General features: G+C 42.7%; 1 protein-coding gene across 3 annotated transcripts in view; it reads left to right on the forward strand.

Moving 5' to 3' along the window:
* Nucleotides 1-15,457: 15,457 nt before the first annotated feature.
* Nucleotides 15,458-25,098, forward strand: part of efna4 (ephrin A4) — a 35,386-nt gene continuing 25,745 nt past the window's right edge. For all 3 annotated transcript variants that reach the window (XM_086311729.1, XM_086311728.1, XM_086311726.1), the window contains exon 1: nt 15,458-15,966. In XM_086311729.1, coding sequence (XP_086167855.1) covers nt 15,842-15,966 — 125 coding nt within the window. In that variant the 5' untranslated portion in view covers nt 15,458-15,841. The remainder of the gene's footprint in view (nt 15,967-25,098) is intronic.

The following is a 25,098-nucleotide window of genomic DNA, read 5'->3' on the forward strand; positions in this document are numbered from 1 at the left end:
ACAGCCAATATTTTGAGGTCCGCTGGGGGTAAAGATGTAGGAGTGGGAGCAAGAGAGTTACTCTTTATTGCTCCATCTCTCTTTCACGCTTTCTGAATCTCTCTATTACCCTGGAAGTCTCTGGAATCTCTAAAATGCACACACAAGCACAGTGCAGTGTCCATCTGTGAATACTACATAATATACATGTAGATTGGGATAAGCGTGTGCGCGTGTGTGTGCGTGTGTGCTTCTCAGTGTGTGTTTGTGGCTGAGTTATGATTGATGTCTTTCTCCTTATATTAGGCATCTAAAGAGAAATGGGGAAGACGAAGGGAGGATGAGATGAAGGAGGTGGGGTGGGGGCACTTAAGGGCCTGGACCATTTAACCATTTAACCTCAAAGCTCTCTCAATGTCAGGCTAACACTGTCTCCTCTGTCCTCTGTCTTCTCTGTACTGCAGCTCGTAAATTTCATTTCAATTAAGCGCGATATTGCCAAAGCATGTTTTCAAAGCAAGAATAATGATTCAGAATGTAATAATAGTAATGAAAAGAACAGTCAGTTTTGGGGGTTTTTAAACATAGCTTTGCTACAGATGGCAATTATCTGAGTTATGGATTCATCTGCGGATTCTTGTTGTTTTTTTTGTCCAGTGTTCACATCTAAAGTAGTTTTTAAAAAGGGAATAAAATGCAGTCGAGATTTTGGGTTTTAAATCTGACCAGTATTTGAAAAATTCAGATCAATTAAATTTTTACTGCACTGTTAAACATAAAAGCAGCACATTCTGACATTTGGCATGATGTTGGGTTTGTGTTTAGCTATTTCTTATTTTATTTTGTCATTCATATTCTGTTTATAGTGTCAGTTTTTGAGTCTTGTCTGTTTCTTTTCCCTCCTTTGTGATTGTACGCTTCGCCCTCATTAGTCTCACCTGTGTTTAGTCTGCCACATTTCCTGTTAGTCATTAGTCTTCTCGGTTCTCTCTTGCCAGATTGTGCAAAAAGGGTGCACTGTGAGACGAGATTAATGAGTTAGCCAGGTATGTTGAGCCTTAAATCAGAGGTTTCAGTGTCACTGGCTGGAGCACTATGGTAACTTATGCTGAACAAATGGTCCAAAGCAGATTACGTTTAGAGTGTCTGCTTAACATCTGCTGGAAGCGTCTCATTTTTCACTGATTCTTTTATTTAAAGCGTGCCTTTAAGTGGGATATAAAGTCTCTTCTGGGGGAGTATGTATGCAACCTGTAGAGCTTATACTCACTGAATGAAGCTGCTGTAAATTTTAAAGTAAAGCATTCTCACTGGAATTTTCATGCATTCTTTTCAAAATGCAGAAAATGTGTACGTTCTTGTCCTCCTAATCCACTGCTGTGTCTGTTTTACACAGCTAAAAATTAAGCTTTTAGAAAACAGCAGCATTCATAGGCTGTGATTTTATCTGATCTTCTCTATTAGGCTATGGGACCATGTCAGGCTGTCACATTAGAAATCAACAACATCAAGAGTGCTCCAAGTTGTAAAATAAATACATAATAAACATATATCTCAGTTAAAATATTGAGTTTAAATCACAAAATGAATTATTAGTTTTATTTACAGCATAAGTGTTGTATTTTATAGATCTGTGTCACCTTTCCTCTGATAACGGCTTAGATTGGAGTGGGTGTTGTTCGGTTGAACCATTTTTCTGCAGAAGGAGAGTCAGATGACAAGTCAAACACCCCATTTCATGTGAGCATGCTCAGACCCTGAAGCTGACAACCGGGGTTAAGAGTTGCTAATCAGTGTCGTGATAATGGGAATCTCTTACCTGTCAAGACAGTTGCGCAATGAAAACCTGGCTTTCAGCAATTGTTGTGATTTGGTGGTATATAAATAAAGTTGAATTGAACTGAACTGAATTGTGTACCACTTGCTTCATAGTATTCCCCTCCGTTTTCCCGTTTATATTGATGAGTTTAACAGCGACGCTGCGAGGAGTAGAGGTAGTGAAGGTGGATGAGTTTAAATACCTGGAGTCAACCATCCAAAGCAGCAGACAGTGCACAAGAGGGGTGAAGACAGGAGTGTAGGCAGGCTGGAGTGGGTGGAGATGAGTGTCAGTGGTGATTTGTGACACAAGTATAGCAGAAAGAGTGAAAGAGGAAGTATACAAGATGCCAGTGGCCCAGGGAAAAAAAGACAAGAAGCCAAGCTGGAGATGGAGAGACGGGATAGTGGGTACATAGTTTAATACCCTATTGAGTGACTTGTTTTTGATCCATACTGTACCATGTGCCTTATTTAGTATATTAGATGAGGAACATGTAAAAAAGGAAAATGGAAATGAAAGGATCCAAGAAAAGAAAATAGATTTGATTATTATCATGCCAATTATAGATTTTTTGTTGTTGTTGGTGTTAATATGGTGTTAATGACAGAGGCTGAAGCTCTCCAAACCTGTCGTGAGGACCAAAAAACTGTGGAGCAACGAGGCTGTGGAGGAGCTTCGCACGTGTTTGGAGACCACAGACTGGGACACAATGAAGGCTGCTTCTAACAGCTTGGACGAGTTTACGGACACTGTCACCTCCTATATCCACTTCTGTGAGGACAGCATTGTGCCATCACGCACCAGGGTGAGTTATAACAATGACAAACCCTGGTTTACTCCTAAACTCAAAAAGCTGTGGCTGGAAAAGAGTAAGGCGTTCAGAAGCGGAGACAGGGACTGCTACAGAGAGGCCAAGTACAGGTTCACTAAAGAAGTGGACATTGCCAAACATCAGCACTCTGAGAAGATGCAGCAGCAGATCTCAGAGAACGACTCGGCCTCTGTGTGGAAAGGTTTTAGGAATATTACAAACTACAAGCCTAAAACCCCCCACTCCACTGATGACTTGCTCTTAGCCAACACCCTTAACGACTTCTACTGCCGTTTTGACGAGCCATCAGGCAGCCTTCACACCTCCAACGACCCCAACAATAGAGGCACTTTGGACACTCATTCCCCCACCTCTCCCCCCTCCATAGAGCCATCACCACCTTCAAACTGTTCACCTGCAACACCCGCCCCCTCACCCCACACAAAAGAGGATTTCACACCACCTCCTCCGACCACAACTCTTCATATTCATGAAGCAGATGTGAGGAAGCAGTTTAGGAGTCTGAATGCTCGGAAAGCTCCCGGCCCAGACGGTGTGTCTCCTGCCACCCTCAGACACTGTGCAAACGAGCTGGCCCCAGTGTTTTCTGGCATCTTCAACTCCTCACTGCAGGCATGTCATGTGCCTGCCTGCTTCAAGTCCTCTACCATAATCCCTGTCCCCAAGAAACCTAGGATCACTGGACTAAATGACTACAGACCCGTGGCTCTGACATCTGTGGTCATGAAGTCATTTGAGCGCCTAGTTCTCTCCCATCTCAAGACCCTCACGGCCCCCCTCCTGGACCCCCTGCAGTTTGCATATAGAGCCAACAGGTCTGTAGACGACGCCATCAACATGGCCCTACACTTCATCCTGCAGCATCTGGACTCCCCAGGAACCTACGCCAGGATCCTGTTTGTGGACTTCAGCTCTGCCTTCAACACCATCCTTCCAGACCATCTCCGAGGCAAGCTTTCCCAGATGAATGTGCCTGATCCCATCTGCCGGTGGATCACTGACTTCCTGACGGACAGGAAGCAGCACGTGAGGCTGGGAAAGAATGTCTCGGACTCCCGGACCATCAGCACCGGCTCCCCTCAGGGCTGTGTTCTTTCTCCTCTGCTCTTCTCCCTGTACACCAACTGCTGCACCTCCACCCACCAGTCTGTCAAGCTAATCAAGTTCGCAGATGACACCACCGTCATTGGGCTCATCTCGGACGGGGACGAGTCTGCCTACAGGAGGGAGGTTGAACGTCTGGTGTCTTGGTGCAGCCACAACAACCTGGTGCTGAATGCCCAGAAGACAGTGGAGATTATTGTGGACTTCAGGAAGCACACAGCCCCACTCCCCCCCATCATCCTGACTGACACCCCCATCACCTCTGTGGACTCATTCCGCTTCCTGGGTACCACCATCACCCAGGACCTGAAGTGGGAGCCCACCATCACCTCCGTCATCAAGAAAGCCCAGCAGAGGATGTACTTCCTGAGGCAGCTGAAGAAATTCAACCTGCCAACACGGACGATGATGCAATTCTACACTGCAATCATCGAGTCCATCCTCACCTCCTCCATCACCGTGTGGTACGCTGGAGCCACTATCAGGGACAAACAGAGACTGCAGCGTGTTGTGCGCTCTGCTGAGAAGGTGATTGGCTGCAGACTCCCATCTCTGCAGGACCTGTACACCTCCAGGACACTGCGGCGTGCAGCCCGGATCTCAGCTGACCCTTCTCACCCTGGACACAGTCTGTTTGACCTGCTCCCCTCAGGCAGGAGGCTCCGGTCCATTCGCACCAGAACCTCTCGCCACAAGAACAGTTTCTTCCCCTCTGCTGTTGGACACATGAACAATAACCACATGACTGTCCCCGCCACTAACACATGACCCTACGCTGTGTCACTGCATCATTTCATGTTTGGCACTGATCACCACCTGCACTCATGTATATATCTTTCTACGTAGCACTCATAATTCTTATTCTCATGTATATATCTCATGTATATCTCATGCACATATCTTTCTTTCTACATAGCACTTTAATTCTTATTGTTTGCACTGAAGCACCGCAGCAATTTCCTAATGTTGTAAACCTCAACATCTGGCAATAAACCCATTCTGATTCTGATTCTGATTCTGATTCTAATATGTGATTTTGTTCAAACATTCAGTTTTGGCTGGGAAAAACGATAATTGTGTCAGGAGTTGGCAAACCTGGAGTCTTTGACACATTTGCTGGAAGGTGTTACAAAGTAACAAGGTAAAGAGATTTGACAAGGATCCATCTCCACTTAAACAGACTTTATATCAGTGATAAACGCTAAGTGGCCCAGTGTTGCTGCTGCTGTCTGCCTTTGAACGAAGATCCCCATATACAGCAAAACTCGAACTGCTCACTGAAGTGAAAAAGCCCCCCAAAGTAACAGCTAAATGCTTAAAGCATTCAGTGGAGATAGACAACATCCACCCACCCATTTACTTGCATAGGTTCGTGGTAGGACATCACAAAGGGAGATACTGCTTTTCAATAAAAAACTAAAAAAACAACAACTATGTTTAAGTACATCTGTCTCTGGACCTGAACAGCTGTCCATCAGCAAGGGGAAAATATCGTCACATAACAGCTGTTTACCAAATGAAGCTTAGTAAACGCTGGGTGATGGAGCATGTCAACGACCCTAAATATTAAGTAAGTTGAAAACTGCAGATTGAAAGTTGTTTGGAGTGGCCAGAATCTGACCCAAAAGAGGTTCAGTCAGTTACTAAGTCCAAATCGTTGTTTCGAGACCTCTCTGCATCTGTATTTTAACATTTGAATATAAAACAATACAAGAGAAAACAACAACTCAGGAGTCAGAAAGTTGATGGGAAACCACTGAATTCTCCTCCAGGCTTGTAAGATGCTCTGACATGATTTACTGGTTCTGTGGCAACGTCACTTTTTTCCCTTTGGCGAGAACTTAATTTTTGCTCTTAAAACACTATCAAACACTTTAAAACCTTTTTCTCTTTGTCATTCTGTGTCTAACTCTCATTCTCAAGTTTATACATATTATATCGTAAGGTAATTCATGTGATCATCCAGTAAATTGAAATTGCTTATGGACGTTCTTATCCTACAGTCCTAAACAAAAGGAAACTCTAAGTGAAACTGCAGGTTGCCTTGAGGCAATCTGTGTTTTTTAAGAAAAAAAAGTTTATTCAAAAGACAAACATTAATTGCAATCTCTGAGCTGTGGTCCATCAGAACGGCCAGATTGTGGATGTGTACTTTCATTGCCTTTTGGCTTTCATGTTCCTGGTTTCTCCAACTCCTCAATAAGCATCAGTTCACAATCATCATCATGCAGCAAGGCCTGACAACCTCCAACTCACTTTTAAGCATCCACCTCTTCATTCATCAGCTTATCAGCACATTTGTCGCTAACCAGGGGAAATATTTGTGGTTGCCTTGAAAACCAGTCACTGACCGACTGATTTGCAGTGATGGGAAATTAACCCTGATTGGCTGGCTTGTCTGACTGTAATCAAAGTGGATGAGGCAGAGGCGAGCTTCAGACCAGCAGGATGAGACTCTCATTATTTTCCCCGCTACGTTATTCTTCTCTCATCCCTTACATCAATTTATAATACCCCTCTCTCATTGCGTCTCTTCTCCCACTTTCCCAAGCCTTCTGCTCATCAAATCCCCCTCCTAGACTTTTTACATTCCCTATTTTTCATTTCCATGTTTTCTCTCTGCTTTTCTGTCTCTCTCTCTCTCTCTCCTCTCTCCCCTGGATATTTAGTTTGATTTATTGCCTCTTGTTGGAAAGGTTGGCGTTTTAATAACTCAGCTCCTCCTCACCCCAACGAAGAGAGGGAGAATGTGCGCGAAGAAGAACTTTAGTAAGCACAAAATAAATGTGCGGACAGACAGCAAGGTTTTTCTAGTGCTTTCCTTTTATCTCCCCAGCGCTCTCCTGCTCTTTCATGTCTTCCGGTTCCTCTCACTGTTCATGCCGGCTGAGGATATAAAAGCTAAACGTGCAGCTGAAATGGATGTCAATTTGAGCTCCTCTCTGATCTGTGCAGAGGAAAATACACATATGCACACACACCCAACAGCTGTAATGGACTGAGGATGTGAAAACTGACAACCACATAAAAAATGAACCATCTGGTTGGAGGCAGGGGGGAAGCATGTGACACCCTCCCCTCCAAAAAATGAAAAAAAGACTTTAACAAGAATATTTTTATGACGACCGGACAAAATTCTGACCATGACACGCTGCGTGAAAACAGGAAAAACCTGAGTTAAAGGTGTGAAACACATAAAGACACGGATGGAAAGGCCCGATGGAGAGCTGAGGAGTGTCCGAAAACAGCCAGTCAGAGACCAAGTGGGAGATTTCTAGTGCCAAACAGAGACTTTATTTAGATGGTGATTATTCACACTGGTCATTAGAGAACCATATCACTTTCCCCTCATTTACTGAAAGGCAGCAAGGGGAGAGGGGGGGTGCGATGAGAACGAGAGGGCAATCATTAGAAGATATCACTTTCACCCGTCTTCTGATGAGGGGAAGAGCAGTCTGAGAATCTGCATCCTTGAGTAATAAGACAATAACTAGCAATTAATAATTCAAATCATAAGCCATCAGCCAATGTACTGGGAGTTACAAAAACCTGTTAGCAGAGCGTTAATAGTCTTTTTCATTTTGTTTCCGGTGTTCACGTCTACCTGATCAGCCTCACATGGTAGTCTTAGCTTCAGGCTGTGCACTCTATAGTAAAGTTAATTGCAAAACATGCACCCATTTGATTAAATGTTTGCAGATGTTCAATGTAAACCTGCCAGACATTATGTTGTGATGTAAGACCAGCAGAAAGCAGACATTATATTGGCACATGCAAAAGTCTCCCTCGCCCTCTCTCTCGGTCCTTCACACACACAATGCTGGGGTCTGATTCTGCAGTAATAACTCACAGGGGGAAAAAAATCATTGATGGGGGGGGGGAGAAAGGAAAGAAATCTGCATTTCTATCTTCAGCCCCTAATTCTAAGTGGTCCGGCCTGTTTGAAATGCTTCCTAAGGGAACAATTAACTTGCTTTTAGTTCCTATACCACATGAGCATGTCTGCCAAATCCCCATCAGATCCCTGCCCACAAAAAACCACACTCTGACAGGCAGAGATTGCATACACAGACACAAACTGGAAAATACATTTGGTGTTTAATACAGAATGCTGTGAACACTGCAAATGGCAGTGACACAGCAAGAAATTGGCGTAAAACTGGGAAAAAGAAAGGAAGAAAACAGCAATTTTGTTTGTACAGCTTGTGTTTTATCTACAAACGTGCATCTACTTAGATGCAGATATGCACTTAGTCAGCATTTTAGCTCTTCTGTGCTGATGATTAAAGAAAGACTAAACAATTTACAGTTTAACAAAATCGTAATATTCGGTGTACTAGGCCGTCCTGTCTGGGTAGACTCCCTGCATCAGAACCACAAGACTGATCCGGTATGGGACTTGTGTCCTCCAAAAGGACGCTTTAACGACATCCAAAGATCGTCACGGGACAGCCACTTTAGTCACCACCCTGCTCTCTCAACTTCAGCTATATTTAAAGAGAAATGTCTTTTTGGCACTGAGGAGAATCGCTTGTTTCGCGATACCACAGCATCAACCGTGGGAGCTCCTAAAAGTGGAGTGCCTTGGCAGTAAATAGATCAAGACATAACCTTCACTCCATTTTTTGGCAGAGTATCAAACTGCATACACAAACAGCTATAGCCTCGTTCATCTCAAAGTTAATTTTGCTACAGAGAGTTCACTCAATCCATCTGAGATGAGCAGGAGGAGCGGGGAGGGAAAGAGTACAGTAGGGGACAGAAAGGGAGAGGATAAATTGTGGGGGTGTTGGGGGAAAGGATGACTGCTGGCACACAAAAAAGGGAGGAGAGGGAGGAAAAAAAGAACTGCAGCGAGTGAACTGGTGAACAGAGGGAACATAAGGACAGATGAATATGCAGAGCGACCCGTGTGTTTCCTCCTCGTGCTTCCATCTGACTTTACTAATCATCAGGGTTTGGTCAGATTACTCGTAAGTGTAATCAGTTACTGAATTACAATTAAATGATTTGGGGTTTTTTAGTTGTTATTAGCAATGAAAGACATCTTATGTGAATGCTTTAGGATCCAATCAAACATTTAAAAAGTTGCACCTCGTACTACAGAATAGATTTTTTCATGTTTTTTAAAGCTAATAAAATGTATTTTTGCAAATGTAGCATTTACACTTGATCAAATCAAGTTATCCTTACAAAAACAATACTTGCACAAACTCTAGAAATGTTGAACTGTAGAAACATCTTTTTGTGACTCACGTTAAGCAAGAAGAGCACTTACTCAGAATGTTTATCTTCTACTTTATATGCAAAGAAAACTGTAAAAACTCCATTATCTATAAATCATATTTACATTAAAAAAAGAAGATTAGTCACCATCGCCTGTGGTGATTCTAAAGTCTGTTGGGGTCCTCGCTTTCCCAACTCTTACAGCAACCCTTCACAATTATATTATCAATAAATATTTTGACATTAACAAGAAAAATTATAAAATATAAACATGTTGAGATCTTAAAGTGCTGGTTGCGGACTGCGACTTGTACAAATGCTGTTATTATGTTCTCCGGGTCCAAGGATTAGCTGTCATTTGAATTGAGTGCAAAGAGAATCACGTGCTTGCAAAGTAAGAGTGCTGGGTGAAGTAGGGCCCCTTTAGAGAGATCATATATCTTCTACTGTTACCTCAAACACACATTGCTGCTGCTGCTGTAGCTTAAAGTTTGTCCGTCTGCCTCGTCTGGTGGCAGGCGGCACATCTGTCTCTTATGAAACCCGGCAAACTGACACTAGTGACTTACTTATTGAGTCATTGTGCAATAGCACAGATCAGATTTAAGACAGGAGCAAAAACGCAACATTTCGGGACCATTAAACTGCTTTGGTCTGTGGTTCCTGGTATTGTGCATACCGACTCGCTGTTAAGTGGTCACGACTAGCAGGAGCTCTTAAATGGAACAATACTGTAAATGCATTTGACACATCTAACTGTTTCTGTGTACACTGTATGCTGTGTGGACATCATCAGCGTAAATCATCTCTGTCAATGTGATTTTTTACATAAAGTATTTATTCAAACATTAGTCATGCTGCCTTGTATTGTTTTCTCTATTTGGACAGTACTGAAGAGAACCATACTGAAGCTTTATATCACTGTTGTCCTATGAAAAAAAACCATCAGTGCCTCCATTTCCTTAACCGCTTACACAATTCAGGGTTGCTGGAGAAGCACTGGACAACCCTAAACAGGTCGCCAGGCTATTGGAGGGCCAATTAAGATCGAAAAATCCACACTCATATTCACACCTGTGGTCAGTTTAGAACCACACATTAACCAAACAGGAGCTACTGTGAAAATTATACATCTCCAAAAAGCTTCTCATAAGTTCAGAAAACAGCCCTTTACAAGTTCACACCTTTTCCTGATCTTTTAACCACATTTCATGATCATGACAGAGGTTTGAAATGGCTAGACCTGGCTGCCTACTCTTTGCAGACATCTGCAGTTTTGCATTCAGAACATAAGACCAGACTCTGAGTCTTTGAACAAAAAAAAGGGACAGAGAGACGGAGAGGAGAAGAAAAACCCGATAGGAAACAAAGAAACACAGATGGGACACTGTAAGGAGAAAGAAGAGGCACAATTGGATTGCTCAGAGCGTTGTATTCAGTGGGGGCCACTTATACAGTCAATAGTAATGGATAGCACATGCCATATCAGTACAATAAGAGACCTTGCCTCTTTATCTGCTTACATGTAGTACATGGCAACAACAATAGCCACAAGTGCTGCATTGAAAATCTATCTGACATACTCAGCTCTCATCTTTTCTTTACAAATAGCAACTATTTGTCACCAAAAAAGTTGAAGCAGCTCCCCAGGCAACAAAAGAGAAAAATGAAATCAAGGAATAGACACAGATGACTGTCAATACACAAGAGGGCAAGAAAAGAGTAAACGCAGAGAACGACAGGTGGAGTTGAAGAAAAAGAGGGGAGGCGATGGGGGCTTAAGGGGAAGTAAGAAAGTGTGGTAAAAAGCATTCAATAAACACGTCTCTATAGTAACCAAGATGTAATTTGCTTGGTGAGAGAAAGAGAACGATGGCGATTGAGGGAGAGTGATGGAGAGAGGGGAATAGAAAAGCATTTACCATCGCTGCTTGAGTCCAGAGCTGTAATTACGGAACTGAGACGCAGCGACAGAGGGGGAGGAAAAGATTGGAGGTACACACAAGAAAAGAGCTGCGCACATAGTGCTTTTACAAAAGGATAAGGTGACAATGAAAGATACACACAAGTGATGACCCCATAAAATTGGCACTGTTGCAAATAAGTGTCGTAGGCGTGCAGAAGAAAGCCGGCGAAAAAAGCTGCTCTGGTAAGAACAAAACGACAAAGACAAATCAGAAGGAAAGTTGAGAAAATGATGCCTTTTGTAAGCACGTGTGGAGGGAGAGTGTTCCTATTCATTTGTTCACGGGTCACAATTATGCCTGGTCATTAAGCCAAAAAAACAAATTAGCCACTTGAATAATTAAGCAGAGATATAAAACTTGGTGCAGCCAACACAGAGAGAAATGCAGGGGTGGAAATGGGACAAAGAAGAAGATGTGGAGTAAAAGTGAGGAGAGGGAGGAGTGACAGGCAGAGACAAGCTATCTTATAGGGAAGAGCAGCCTTGAATGATGAGTGATAGACAGACCGAGATGTGCGTGAAACGTGCAGGCATATGGCTGATCAAAATAGTAAGAGACCAAAAATAGCAGCATTACAAAGTAGATGGAGAATGGGGCCAGTGTGTGTGTGTGTGTGTGTGTGTGTGTGTGTGTGAGTGAGACATAGAGAGACAGACAGTCTGTATGAGAGGAACATGGTCATACTGTGTGTGTGTGTCTGTGTCTGTGTGTCTGTGTGTGTGTGTCTGTGTGTATAGGGTAGTTGATTACAGCTCTGGTGAGCTTGGTGTCAGTCTGTATACGTCGAGATAACAGGATTAAGAGGCTACTGACACTACTGTACAAAAGCAATGGAGGGAGGAGAGGGAGTGATGCTAGGAGGGGAAGGGTTGCAAGAAAACTGGTGGGGGAAGAAATAAACGAAAAGGAACTTAAAGGGACGTTCCCATCAAATTCCTTTGCCATATGCCAATTGGAGAATTAGGGCTAGAGTTCAGTAGAATTTACAGTATATCCCGCTTCCAAGGAGTCTTGTAATTTTTTAAAAATGGTCTAAAGCAATACTTTTTCAGGCTTTCTGGAGGTCGTTCAAAGTTTTGGGCGGATTGTTTTGTTAAATCACTCAACACTGACGTACGAATGATTCTAGCATAAAAAAGTCACCTAACTCAAGGGATTAACCAGGGTTGTGTCGGCACATAAGAAACAACCTAGCAAAGAACCAATTTTAAACTGCATCTTAGGGGACTTTGTTATTGGCAGCCTGTCGTAAAAAGGTGTAATTTGTTCCAATTTCTTTTAGTTGAATCTATGAAAATTGTCAAATTAACACAATCTGACAGGCATAAATAGTGGCAAAAAGGTGGCATGCCTAAAAGGAAAAGAAAAACTATGAACAGAAAAGCCATATCTGAAAGTCATGTGCTTACAAAAATAGGGGGGGGAAACTGAAGTCTCAGTAATGGTCTCAGTGTAAGACGGGGTTTGTTAAGAAGCTTTTTATAAGGAAGGTAAACAGGAAGACAAGGCCAAACGACACAAGAACAGGACTGAAAATCAGTGGCAACAGGTCTGATGGAGTGATTAATCCATATTTGACGGTATAGGTTAAATCATCATCCATATGTACAGAGAAGGTCACCAGAGGTGATGGTTTGGGCCTCCATGTTCGGAAGATGATGGACTTCTGAACACAGAAAAGTACCATCAGCTTTTGACCCACCATGAATTACTATAGGGAAATAGTAATTGGTTGGTACTATTGGTACTAAAAGGAAACTTTTAGTACAGTACAATCATCTTTTTAAAAAAAAACCCTGACCCCCATCCCCCACACACACAATGGAGCACTATCAGTCATTGATTGGCCTCCTTAGAGCCCAGACCTCAAAATTATTGAAGCAGTTTGGGATCATTTTGCCAGAGAATAGAAATTAAATCAGCCAACATCCAAAGAAGAGCTTTGAATATCCTTAAATGAGCCTGGAAAACTTTTCCTGAAGACTACTTAAAGAAATTACGAGAAAACTTCCCTAAGTTTCAGGTTGTGCTGAGGTTTTCGAGTTTGTTTGTTTTTTTGCCTTATATGCTGTATTTGCATGCATGTTTGCACAAGCTTCAATAAATCACTCCTTTTCCTGTTATCCTAGCAAAATATCCAGAAATTTGTGGCTCCACACTTTTGCACAGTGCTATATAAAATTACAGACACGGGGGGCGAACAATCACAGATTTTTCCATATTAAGCACGTGTGGTCACTCAAGGGTTAATAAGAGTTATTAAAAGTCATGAAACATCAAACATGCTGTTTTTTTCCATCAAAACACCAAACAAATTAATATCCGTTGAAAGAGTAGTTTGTTTAAAAATAAACAGTGAATTCATTCTGGAAACTTGATTTGGCCTCAATAAGACTTTACCATCTTTCCCTTTGTTTTTCACCTAGTGTATCTATGAATGCATGTGAGGAAAAATGCTAATCACATCTAAATAAATTCTCCTAACACAAACAGCGCTGCAAACATGCACATAAACGATTAAAAATGACACTTACCCCAAACACTGGCAGAAATCTTTCACGCAAAAGGCCTTACTGAACTGGTTTTTAACAAACTTGAAACCTTCCTGCTGTACTGTATACAACTTTGTATAAACATACTGCAATATTATGATTTCCTGCTCAATGTTCAGTCAGTTTTGGTTATTTCCAGAGTTCCTTTAATGTTGTGTTGCTGGGATGTTCTTCCAGTTTTTAGCAGGGAGCGATAATTATACTCCAATCTGATCGGCACTGATTTGAGTGTAAATTGGGTTTAGGAATCTTAAGTAAATAAGAGTGTTATTTCAGCTACAGGGTTACCCGATATATGAAGAACTAGTGTATAACAGAGAATGTTTGCTGAAGTAAACTGTGCCAAGAGACAGGAAAAAATATATTTGGCCAGTAATGAGAAGATCAATGAAAGTGAAGATTGAGACAGATGATGGATAGAGACTGGGGTAAAAAGAAGTAAAGGATTTTGGTAAGAGTGCTGATAATGATGAATAGCAGACAGACAGAACATGAGACAAATATTAAATAGGAAAGAAGGGAGGAAGAAAAGCAAGATTTAAGGAAGACGAGGACACAAAGTTGTTGCCAGAAGTTCTTTTCCTGCCTGTTGAGTTACAAGAAGGATTAGTAGTAGCAGAATTAATCAGCTATGCAATCAACATGTCTCTTAAATTAGTGTATCATAACTCTCGATTTTAATTGGTGGTCCCATGAGGTAAATGAGACCATTTTTCTCTCCAATCTAATCCAAGTAAAAGGAGGGAGTGGGCCAATTTATAGTGTGCAAAAGAAGAGTAAGCTGCAGGGCTCCTTAAACTCTTATGTTCAGAAGACATTCCCAAATTGAAAATTAGAAAGATTTTTTCAGAGAAAGAGTGGAAGAATAAAATGAATTTTCACAAAGTATTATTAACCTCTGGCACTATTGCAAAATTTGTGAGGAACTGTCTGGTCCTATAGATCAATCAAACAGAGAGAGAGAAAGAGCGAGAGAGAGACCCCCACAGAGTGAGTTACTCCTCTGTGGTCCACGTTTGCTGAGGGAGCGCTGGCTCACCAGGGACAAATTAGCCACACAGGAGCACTGAGGCATCATGGGAAATTAATGATCAGGACCTCCAGGAAGTGAGCTAATGAGTCCTAGTGCCACACACACACACAGAGACAGACACACACATGGTAGAAGACACAGAAAGCAAGACAAGAAAAAAGGAACTAGCCAAATGTGCACACAGCTATCAATGTAACTTTGGATGAGTGATAGCACTGAACCAACAGCTGAGTTAGTGTGACCCACACACACACACACACACACACACACACACACACACACACATTTGGAAAATCAGATAATTAGAGAGGACCACCAGTGGCTTTCGCCCATGGAGGCGTTGTGATTACTGTCGCTACACCCTCCCCTGGGGTGTTTGACAACAACCAGAGAATTAATACTTATCACAGCATACACACACACACACAAACACCATCCAGCCAAGAGTGGTTGAACTAAATGTAGCTCTTGCAGACACCAGTTACGGAGATGCTGTGGCTCCCTGCTGTTATCCTGTGTTGGGTACTTGAATGCACCACTTCACCATACAGTGTTGGCCTACTTGGGGCTGTACAATAAGGACTGAAAAGAAATTTCAGGAGAGGACAAAGGACGCTTTCTTTTTGTATCAGTCAGCTGCTTACCTTTGAGCAGACACCCAACAACAAAAGTGGTGTTTGCTGCTGAGTAATGAGACTGAATAAGTGAAACTATTCGGTCCACTAAGAAGAACCCAGGTTTTCCTGAAAAACTGGAACAGTGACAATCTGTCTCCCCACACCAGTGGGCGCACCTCCCAAGGATTTAACTTTGCGCTGCAGTACAATAACATGGCCACACCCTTGTTGAGTGATTGGCCTAAAGTTTCCCCGGCACCGCCCTCGGCCCAGCGCATCCGCCCTTCCAGCGTTCCGTAGCCTGTTGCTGCCAAACCATCTGACAGTTTAAATTTATATTCTGCCCTATTACTGTACTCGAATCCCCAAGCTTTAAAGTCAGTCTTTTTTTTTTAAAGTCATTACAGTGACTAGCGCTCACTCTTAAACCACGATGCGCAGTGTGGAGACGCGCTCAGCAACGTTTCTCTGTGGTGGTGCACACCTTCTTTGCAGCCTGTAATTGTTAACTTTTTTTTGTGAGGGACATCACTTCACGTTGTTGCATCATGGGAAGCTGCAGCAGCAGTTGACGCTAAAGTGTGAGTTTGTTCATGAGTTGCTGAAGCTCCTGAAGAAAGTTGTTCGCGGAGCTCCTTTGCGTGGGGTCTCGTCACCTGATTTTGCGCACCACTCCCAGCCGGTGCAGAACCTTTCCGCAGCGGCCAGGATGGGCACCTTGCTGTGGACACTCGGAACTCCGCCTGCTTGGAAAGCTACGATTGTCTTCTTCAATATAATATCAGCTGTTGTGGCCAAAAGGCACACCGTGTTTTGGAACTCTACAAACACAAGGTGAGGAGGGGGAGTCTGTGCGCGTAATGACGCTTCTCTTGGTACAAAACGAGAAGGCTGTTTTATTTTCATCACTAGTGACCAAATAAATGTTCACTGTTAAGGGGTCCAGATTTGGTTTAATCTACCAGTTTAGGTGAGAATAAACATAGCTGGTCTGAACTTGCACTTTCATGCCATTGCACAACATCTTTAATGATGCCTTGTGAATGACTCAGGCTTTAGTTGTTTAAAAGAATCTCAGCTATGTACCAGCTCACGTCAATGTTTACTTAAATGCAGTAGGGAGGGAAGCAGGTCAAACCTGCACCAAAAGCTATCAGGCTGTTTCCTTTAAATCAAGTAGTCTCAACTCTGTGAGTACAGTGGAACCCTCGGTCCACTTGAGAGAGACCTGAGTGATCTCACCTCCTTGCCGCAGCCAGTTATCTTTATCATATTGACCACACTCTAACCGTGGCTTTCACCTGTCTGCTGCTTCTTGGAGTTAGTGATTATGCTACTTATAGAAAGGCAGAAGTAAGGGTTTCTTCCTAAGTGTTTGTTCTGAATAGTGCCCTAGATAGCATTCTCAGGACACAGGTGTATATTAAAGTCTAAAGTGCTGCTGTGCATAAGCGAATATGTAGTCAGGTAAGGGGAAGCTGTGTGTGTGTAATGGGTTGATTGGGGCCATTAGCCAGGCAGAGTGTGGCTCACCTGCTGATCCAGGTGTTCCAGTGCTTGCTAATTGAAGGTTTGAGGTGGGAGACCTGCAGGGCCTGACGGGCTACTGCCCACCAGAACACATTCGCGACTCTCTTACACGTTTTTCTAGACTCTTGCTCTCTCAGAGGCCAGAGTCCCCAAACGCTCTTTCAGATGAACGACCTTTTTACTTAGCCGTTGGCCACAGAGACTGCTCTGTCAGTAACTGTTTTATCTTTATGATTTTACATTTGTAGATGCTCAAAATCTGACAGAAATGTGACTCCTGGGACTATTAATTTCCCCAAGAGCTCCTTTGTCTAGGGGGCAGGCTCTTGTAGTGGAGGTTATACCCGGTGTGTGCATGTGGGGGAAAACTCAGTCATGTAATTGGGATCTGACAGAAATGTGGTGGACAGAAACACTGAGGATTAGGAAGCACCTTCTTGTTCTCCAGAGATTCAGGGATGAATGGTCACAGCCTGTGGCATGGCCACACAGTCTGCTGCAACACCACGCAATCACAATGCCATCAGCATCACGGTGGAGAGTAACCCACTGTGGCAGAGAATCACTCTCATCAGCAACACCACCCAATCACAAAGCTATCAGTGGTGCCGTGATGCTGCACCAAGTCCAGAATCCCCTGGGTTTACCACAAGGATTTTCCTCTCCTCTCCTCTCCTCTCCTCTCCTCTCCTCTCCTCTCCTCTCCTCTCCTCTCCTCTCTCTTCATTACCTCCCTTGTTACAGCCTTCTCCTTTCATCTTTTGTCTGCACTCCCTCACTCCTCCTTCTCCTCTTTATGTCTCACAACTCCCTCCAGCCCAGTGATGGATATTGGCTGTGTGATTAGTTGAGCTTCAGTCATTTTCCCATACCATATTTTCTATTAGCTGCCAGCCAACGAGCCAGCCAAGTTGTCCTGAGGCCTGTAAATGCAGCCAGGTGAGGGGAAGAGGAGCACAGGGACACGAGAGCCGTGATTTTGTTGGATCAACGTAGCAATAAGAGAGCCAAAGACTGCGTCTGACATTCTGAGCACAGACAGTCAGAAAATAACCACGATTGGCTTCCTGCTTTTTTTTTGTCCGCAGTGCTGCAACAGATTACAGTGTAACTGTTATTAATAACCGTGTAAAACCTCTTTTTTTTTGACATTTTCAGCATAACTTTGTGTTATTTCATCCATTCCCATTCTACATTGCCTTGTTTAACATCTTTCAGCTCACTGTTGTGGCTGAGATTTAGTTTCAGTGCTTTGATTCTTGCTAAAATGGCTCTGGTAAGTCCATCATCTATGGGCTACCTGGGCGACACAAAACCAGCAGCAGGTCAAAGATGGTGACCAGAGGTATACTAAGTAAGAGAAAAGCCTCGTTTTCTTTTGGAGTTGATGAAACGGGACTTAAAGAGAGTTAATCTTGGATCATCATTCTCCATGTTGCCAGACGCATGACTTGAGATACGCACTAACATTCCTCTGTAAATGTTGTAAACACTATAGCTTTACAAGCTAAAAACAGTTCATAGTTTTGTGTAGAACTGGCTTTGCTTGATTTATTGGTAAAATATTGATAATAAATTTGACCCCATGCACCAACCTTCTTTGGAAATGTAAGAAATTGTATTTTGCACATTCATGAACTAACAATAAGTGATTGAGTGTATTCATGGCAACATTATTCCTGTCACATGTGAATCTGGGAAAGCATCTAAAGACTAGCTTAAAACAAATGCTTAAGCTGCTTATAACAACCGTAGCTGGTGGAAAAACGAACTCTTTTTAATATGAACGACAGGATCCCATCTCTGGCCTTCACCTTTCCCTACAACATCTAGATTTATAGTTTTAATGAAGCAAGGGCAGTGAAGTGGAGACTGTAGGGCTTCACTGCTCTGTTCTTTGCTGGCTAATATGCTTGTAACAAAGGCTCAATGAAACACTTTAACTGGCACACATTTAGCACCCCCTATATTGAAAAATGAAGCTCTGAAATGAAAGTGATAGACTGACTGCGGGGTCGGCGTTGAACATTGCAGAATCGGATACCCCTGCCTCTTTCTTTTGTGGGGCTCCAGTGGTTCGATCGCCCTCTTTTATGATTTTTTATGAACACGGTTTACGATCGCTCTCCATTTTATAACCGTGTCTCTCTCAGAGCAATAGTTCCTTATTAGAAGAGAAATTATTTTTTACTTCCTGGAGCAGTTAAAGGTTAGTATAATAATATAACCCCAGTGCTCAAAGCTTGAGTGTGTGTGTATTTGTGAGTGCTGACAGTTTACCTTAGCTCCCCCCTGAGCCACAAGCTCAGACTGGTTTATTGGTGTATTCAGCTTCTTCTTGTGTTCCACGGAGAGCTTTTAAACCTGTTGGGCCAAACACGTTGACCAGCCTATTTGCAGATACAGCTGTGTCTGCTTTTTGCGCTGCATGAATCCTCATAAATTCGCTCAGGAGCCGTCAGGAAGTTTACTCAAAGCATCAAAACTTTAGGGATTGAATTACACTTCTTGGGGGACAAGAAATGGCTTGAAAGATTGGGCTGCTCATACATCTGTAACGAGAATAAATGTCACCCATACCTGGAGCTTTAATCACCTACTCCATTTTCTGGTTCTTGGCACTCACTTGTACTATTGCTTTCCCTCCTATCTGCCCGGAGAGGATGAAAACTTGTTGCAACAGTTCCCCTGGATCACAGCTCAAGCTTCAGTCTCTGCGTGCCAGCTCCTTTGCTTTCTCCGCACCCCAATTTTTTTGTTTCTGAATTTGCGTAGAGGCAGACAAGCGTAGTTTTAATTGTAAATGACATTAACATTTAAAACCCGCGACAGAAACATCGTAACCAGTTTTCCTTACCTGCATCCTCACTTGCTCAGACTTGAACTCACTCTGAAAGTTTGGACACAAACTTAATCTTTATAAAACATCAGACCAGACCCCTCTGAGCTCTCGCGCTCCCTCTCTTTTTTTTTTCTTTCTTTCTTTCTCCCCCCGTCTCTCACCCGCTCACACAAAGACCTAGGGTGAGCTCTAAGCCAGTGAAGCATGTTTAAACGGGGCATGAGGTGATGAATATTTGTATTGGTTTTCTGTATCTTTATTGAAAGCTGCCCTCATAAGTCCTCCGTGTAATCTCTGCTCTGTTTATGCATCATTTCCGTCTGTGTGCACTTGTGAATGATCCAGTTTAAATACCAAAGTAAATCACATTCTGCATACCATAGCTGCACTCACGTACACACACACACGTAACTGATCTGTGGGATTGCACAAACAGACGCATGCAATATACAGTAAAATAAAAGCAGATAAGTTGTAATTGTGTCTTGTCAAGGATGATGATTGCACTTTTAGACTGATTTCTTTCTTCTCGTTATTTTATTCCTTCATCCAGCGATCTGTCTGCATCTATTACCCCTCTGTAGATTGGACATGCAAATGAATACGTTCCTCGGATTGCTTTCTCTTCTCTCTGTGTCTGTCTATGTACTAATCTCTATCTTCCCCTGGTAAATGATTAACATGGAGAACCTGGCTGAACTATAATCAACAAACCCACAGTGAGGTAATTACCACTTTATTCCCGGTCCTGCTAACAAAGCAGTCCCCCTCTCTCACTCACACTCACACACACACACACACACACACACACACACACACACACACACACACACACACACACACACACACACACACACTCTCTTCCTCGTTCTCTGAATATCACTTCATGTCTCTCTCTCTTTCTCATCTGTCATAGCTGCATCAGTGTCTCTCTCCCTTCTCTGTGTCAGTGCCTATTGTCTGACTTCGCTGCTGCGCTGTGGTCTGTGCAGATATAGAACCGCCTTTGCGAGTGCAATTGTGTGCGTTATCTGTCTTTGTAAATGCGCTTTGTCTGTTTGTTTGTGGTATCGAGTCTATTATCTGGAGGTAAACTGTGGTTGAGTTAACTTCTGTGTACACTCGAGCTTCTTCATCTCTGTCAGAAAACAATGCAAGGCAGTGATTTTTAGTGATTTGAATGCCTGAGAATTGACGTTGGGTGTCGTCGTTGTTGTTGGTTGAAGTTCATTTCACTGGAACAATAGCTCTGTCAGAGGTGTGTGCGTGCCTGTGTGTGTGTGTCTGTGCGTGCAAGCTTGTGGCTCTTACTGGCTGGTTAGCGTAAAAGGGAAGTCTTTGTTTCCTTGAAGAGATGCAGTGTGATAAGTGTAAGTTCTGTAAAAACAAAACCCAGAAATGCACGAGGATACCCAGCCCCATTAAACCACTCAAGGCTTTGATTCATTTCTGATCTTGCACATAATTCATCTGGGTTGTTTTTCTTTTTTTGGGGGGGGGGGGTTGGAGGTGCTTTTGTCTATCTTTTTTTTTTTTTTTAACTTTTCTCCAAACTTCCCTTCATCTCACAGCAAGTAGTGAAAATGGTTTAACAGGAAAAATCGTCTGTTCCGGTCAGCAGTATGTAGCTGTGGGAACATTTACCAACAGCCTCGCATCTAAATAGGTCATTGTTTTGTTTCCACTCGTTAGTTGATTTTAGGTGTGACTAAAGTGTTCGAGGAAAAAGGCGTAGTATTGTCTGTGGATGCTTGGCTTTTTTTAAGGTGGGGCTTGCAAATAAGAGTATTGTGCAACTTTGAAATGCCACATGGCCTAACTATCTCCAGCAAGTCTTTCCAGAAATATTTAGAGGTATCTACCACACTGCTTCCCTCACCTTTCATGTGTACATCTGTGTGAAATCAGTAATCCTCTATTTCACTGTTTAGTGATATACCTTAGAATGAAACCAGCATAATCGTTGCACGACAAAACTAATCTTTGCATTTGAAGTGAACGCTGAGATACACATGCATAGGAAGACTCGAGCACACTGTGCTGAAAATGAGGTTTGGGGCCTAGCAGTGAGGATGTCTGTATTAAAATGGATCAGATAGTCACAGTGCAGCTTGGAGCAGTCGGAGCAGACATGGTGTACAAGCATGAAAGGACGGCCGCTCTCTCCTCCTGGTCAGGATATTTAGTCAATCGATACCAATTTAACACCCAGATATTATCGCCGGCTTCTTGCATTATCGCTAGACTGCATATGGACCCATCTCTTTCCCAATTTCTCTCCCCACGCTGCCCTGTTTCTCTGTGTACACACATACATCAATATTAGGTTGCATTAAGCTGTAATAAGTTGCATTGTGTGAATGTCTCCAAGTGGGGTGGAACAGCTGTGGAATGAAATGAGGTTCAGTGATGTCTGCAGCTCAGTTGGCACGGTGCAGCCCAGCTTTGGCACAAAATGGCTGCTGTGGCGCATGTGTGTGAAGAGGGTGGTTATGGTGGTTAAGGGCTGTTGGTGAGCACTGAGCAGGAGCGCATTCATTCATTCACGACACACAATGAGATGTCATTGTTGTAAGTGTCAGGCGAGCTGTGTAGTCCTTTGACGTACAAAACGCCAATTAAATTGGCACGCAAGAATTTGTAAACTGTGGGAAACGCCGTCACTCTGAGCTTGACCAAAACAAAGCAATCTGCTCGCTGTTTGGCCCATATGTGCATTTTCGAATATTTCATTCTCATTTTATTACGCGTGCAGGCAGAAACGCGTCCGCATGTACCTATAGCCTCTCGCTGTACTCTTTCTCTCGGCTCAGAGATCCTGCCAAGAGGCAACTTGGGAATTCCCGCTGACAGAAATTGAATTAGTATTGACCGAGGCAAAGCAAAAGGCTGTAGCTGGAATCAGGATTATTGTACCAGACAAGGTCCTCACTACCAGGAGGGCACTGAGACATGTTTGCCATCATATCTCTATATTCTTTAAAGATGCTTAAGTACATTCACTCCAGAAGTGTTTCTTGATAATTGCTTAGATGTTCACACAGAATCTCCAAGCCAGTTTCCTAGAAATTGCTCCTGCTTTTGTGTGTGAAAGCTGTGCTTTGTGCATATTTCCGTGCAATGACTCACTTGTTTTGGTCACTAATTGAGAGTCACAGTCATCAGGTGCAGACAGGACAGCCATTTTTCTTGCAAAACTCTAACTTTTTGCCTTGTTAGCGGACAACTTTTGTGTTTTCATCATAAATCTGCGACTTCAGGAGTGCTTCTCTCATGTGTCACGTAACCAGTAGAGGAGTAGAGGTCTATGGGCTTGATGTCTTTTTAAAAGTCTTAATATTCATGTGTTTGATTTTAACGCTGCAGTGTGTCACTGGATTAAAGTAAAGAGCCCCACAAATCTGTCTCAGGTTTAAATCCTCTCTTTCACCTGTCACAAAGTGTCTGCGAAGTGGTGCTTTTAAGCTACATTTATTACGATTTGGGGAAATATCATAAATGTGCTTGATGTAATAATAATAAGGCACTCTGGCGTTCTGTCGTGGGGGGTGTATAATGGAGGATTTAAAATAATTTTCTTTTATATAAAAATGAATTCTGTTACAGAATGTGTGAGGAAAATGCTTAAAAGCACAGAATAGCATAAATTCCCATATTCTGATTACGGGGAATGTTTTGTGCAAGCTGCTAACTCGCAGCTTTTTGATAAGTATTAGCAATTATGTATTCTGGTGGTGTGTATAAAGGATTTTTTTTTTTTTTAAAGCTATAGGTGTGGCTGTGTACACTTTATCTACACACAACAAAGAAATCCTTAGATTTAAAAAGATATGTAAAGGGGTGTGAACATGTGTGTGTACTTATGGGGTGTATGTTTCATTTTTGTTCTCTTTTTATAGTTGTTACAGAAAAGTTTCGAGTAACACTTTCAGCTACACATACACAAGTATTCCTATTTCCTAAAGCCGCTTTTTATCCCGTCCTTTGAGATTTCCAGATAGATCACATGACAAATGTTGTGCTGTGTTGATATTATGACTCTTCTGTATTATTAATTTATTTATTTTTAGGAGACTTTTCCATGGTGGAACAAAAACTAATATTATTTTGGTATTGCCTCCCAGAAGTGTGGTAGCACAGCATACTGTGCAGCGCTCCCCCCAGTGATGTAAAACGCGTGCAGAAACATTTCGCTTCTGTTTCTCTTTGCGCTGCCACACACACCACAAATGAATATACACGCTGCCTTGCCTGCTTCATTTTTTTTTTTTCGTCAGCCCCGAGAGATGGTAAAAACATTAGACCTGCAGTGGAGAAAAGTGAGGGATGGAGAGTGCGTTAAGGAGACGATGGTAGTGAAAGAGTCAACAGATTTCAACTCCCAAAACAGCTCAGGGAGGCCCCCAGGGATGGAGGGATGAGGAGAGAGGGAGAGAGGGAAGAAAGGATGTCAGCAGGTATTACTATCACTGTCACAAGAAGGCGTGAGGAGCAAACCCTCTCTCCACCCCTCCCTCCACACACACACACACAGGGGCTTACTCACACACTCACCGTGACGCAGCCATGTATACAGGTGTCGTAGAGAGGCTCACACACGCTACCGTCACCCTGCCTGCATATACGCTCGCTCATGGATGCTCGGACTCTGGGGAGAAGCCACGTAGGGACCACGCTGCGTTTAGACCTGACGCTGCTTTCAGTTTGCGCTACAGTCTTTACCTGATTGCCACCGAGACATAATATAATAACACATGCTTATTAAAGAAATAAACACCAGCAATTCTTTGAGGACTTCACTAAGATGAAGATATGGTTTTTGTTCTGTTTTGTTTTGTTGTTTGTTTGTTTGTTTGTTTTTTTTGGGGGGGGGGCATGTGCGTGCATGCAGACAAGATTTGCTTTTGTTGTTGCAATAACCTGTACCACATGATTTTTTTTGGGGGGGAGGGGGGGTGCAGTGATGCACAGCTTGATGCTTGTCTCCTGGTACTCTGACTGCTATTTTTCTCTCCCTTGTTCCTTTTTTCCACCTCTTTCCTCAACATTTTGTTCCAATGAGATCTTTTATTTATGAGTTCAAGGAAATGTGGGCTTTATTTTTCAGAATTCCTTATTTGATCAACTCTATGTAATTGTAGCTATATAATTGCCATCGGTTAACCCCCTACTGTGTTCACTTTTTAAATGTGCACAAGCACATATGTATCTCTTAATAATCTGTGTGTTATTAGTTTGGTATCTCGCCATGTTGTGTTACTGTGCATAGCGTGGGGGGGGAAATACTGTGAAAACCAGCTCAATTTTAGTTATGCTTTATCCGCCACTTAGTTTTTTAAGGGCTTAACTTGTGTTTTCTTTAATCCTTTAAGTAAACTTTTATTTTTTTGAATCGTTGATAGTCTAGGAGTATCGGGAATGGTGGTTGCGTTTTGTGCTGAATGGATGGAAATAGCTTTGTCCCAAATCTCCATAGTTGTGGCCTTGTAGCAGTAGAACTCATGAATCTCATTGCTCCCCTATTCAGCTGGAAATGGAGTTCTTGTGCACGGTGCGCTTCTCAAAACACTGTAGCAGATGCTGCGCGTTTATGA

The sequence above is a fragment of the Aulonocara sp. 'chitande type north' Nkhata Bay genome, linkage group LG11 (assembly GCF_057382095.1).
Source record: "Aulonocara sp. 'chitande type north' Nkhata Bay isolate Kocher_YH1m ecotype deep benthic linkage group LG11, A_spYH_male_GT1.1, whole genome shotgun sequence".
NCBI lineage: Eukaryota > Metazoa > Chordata > Actinopteri > Cichliformes > Cichlidae > Aulonocara > Aulonocara sp. 'chitande type north' Nkhata Bay.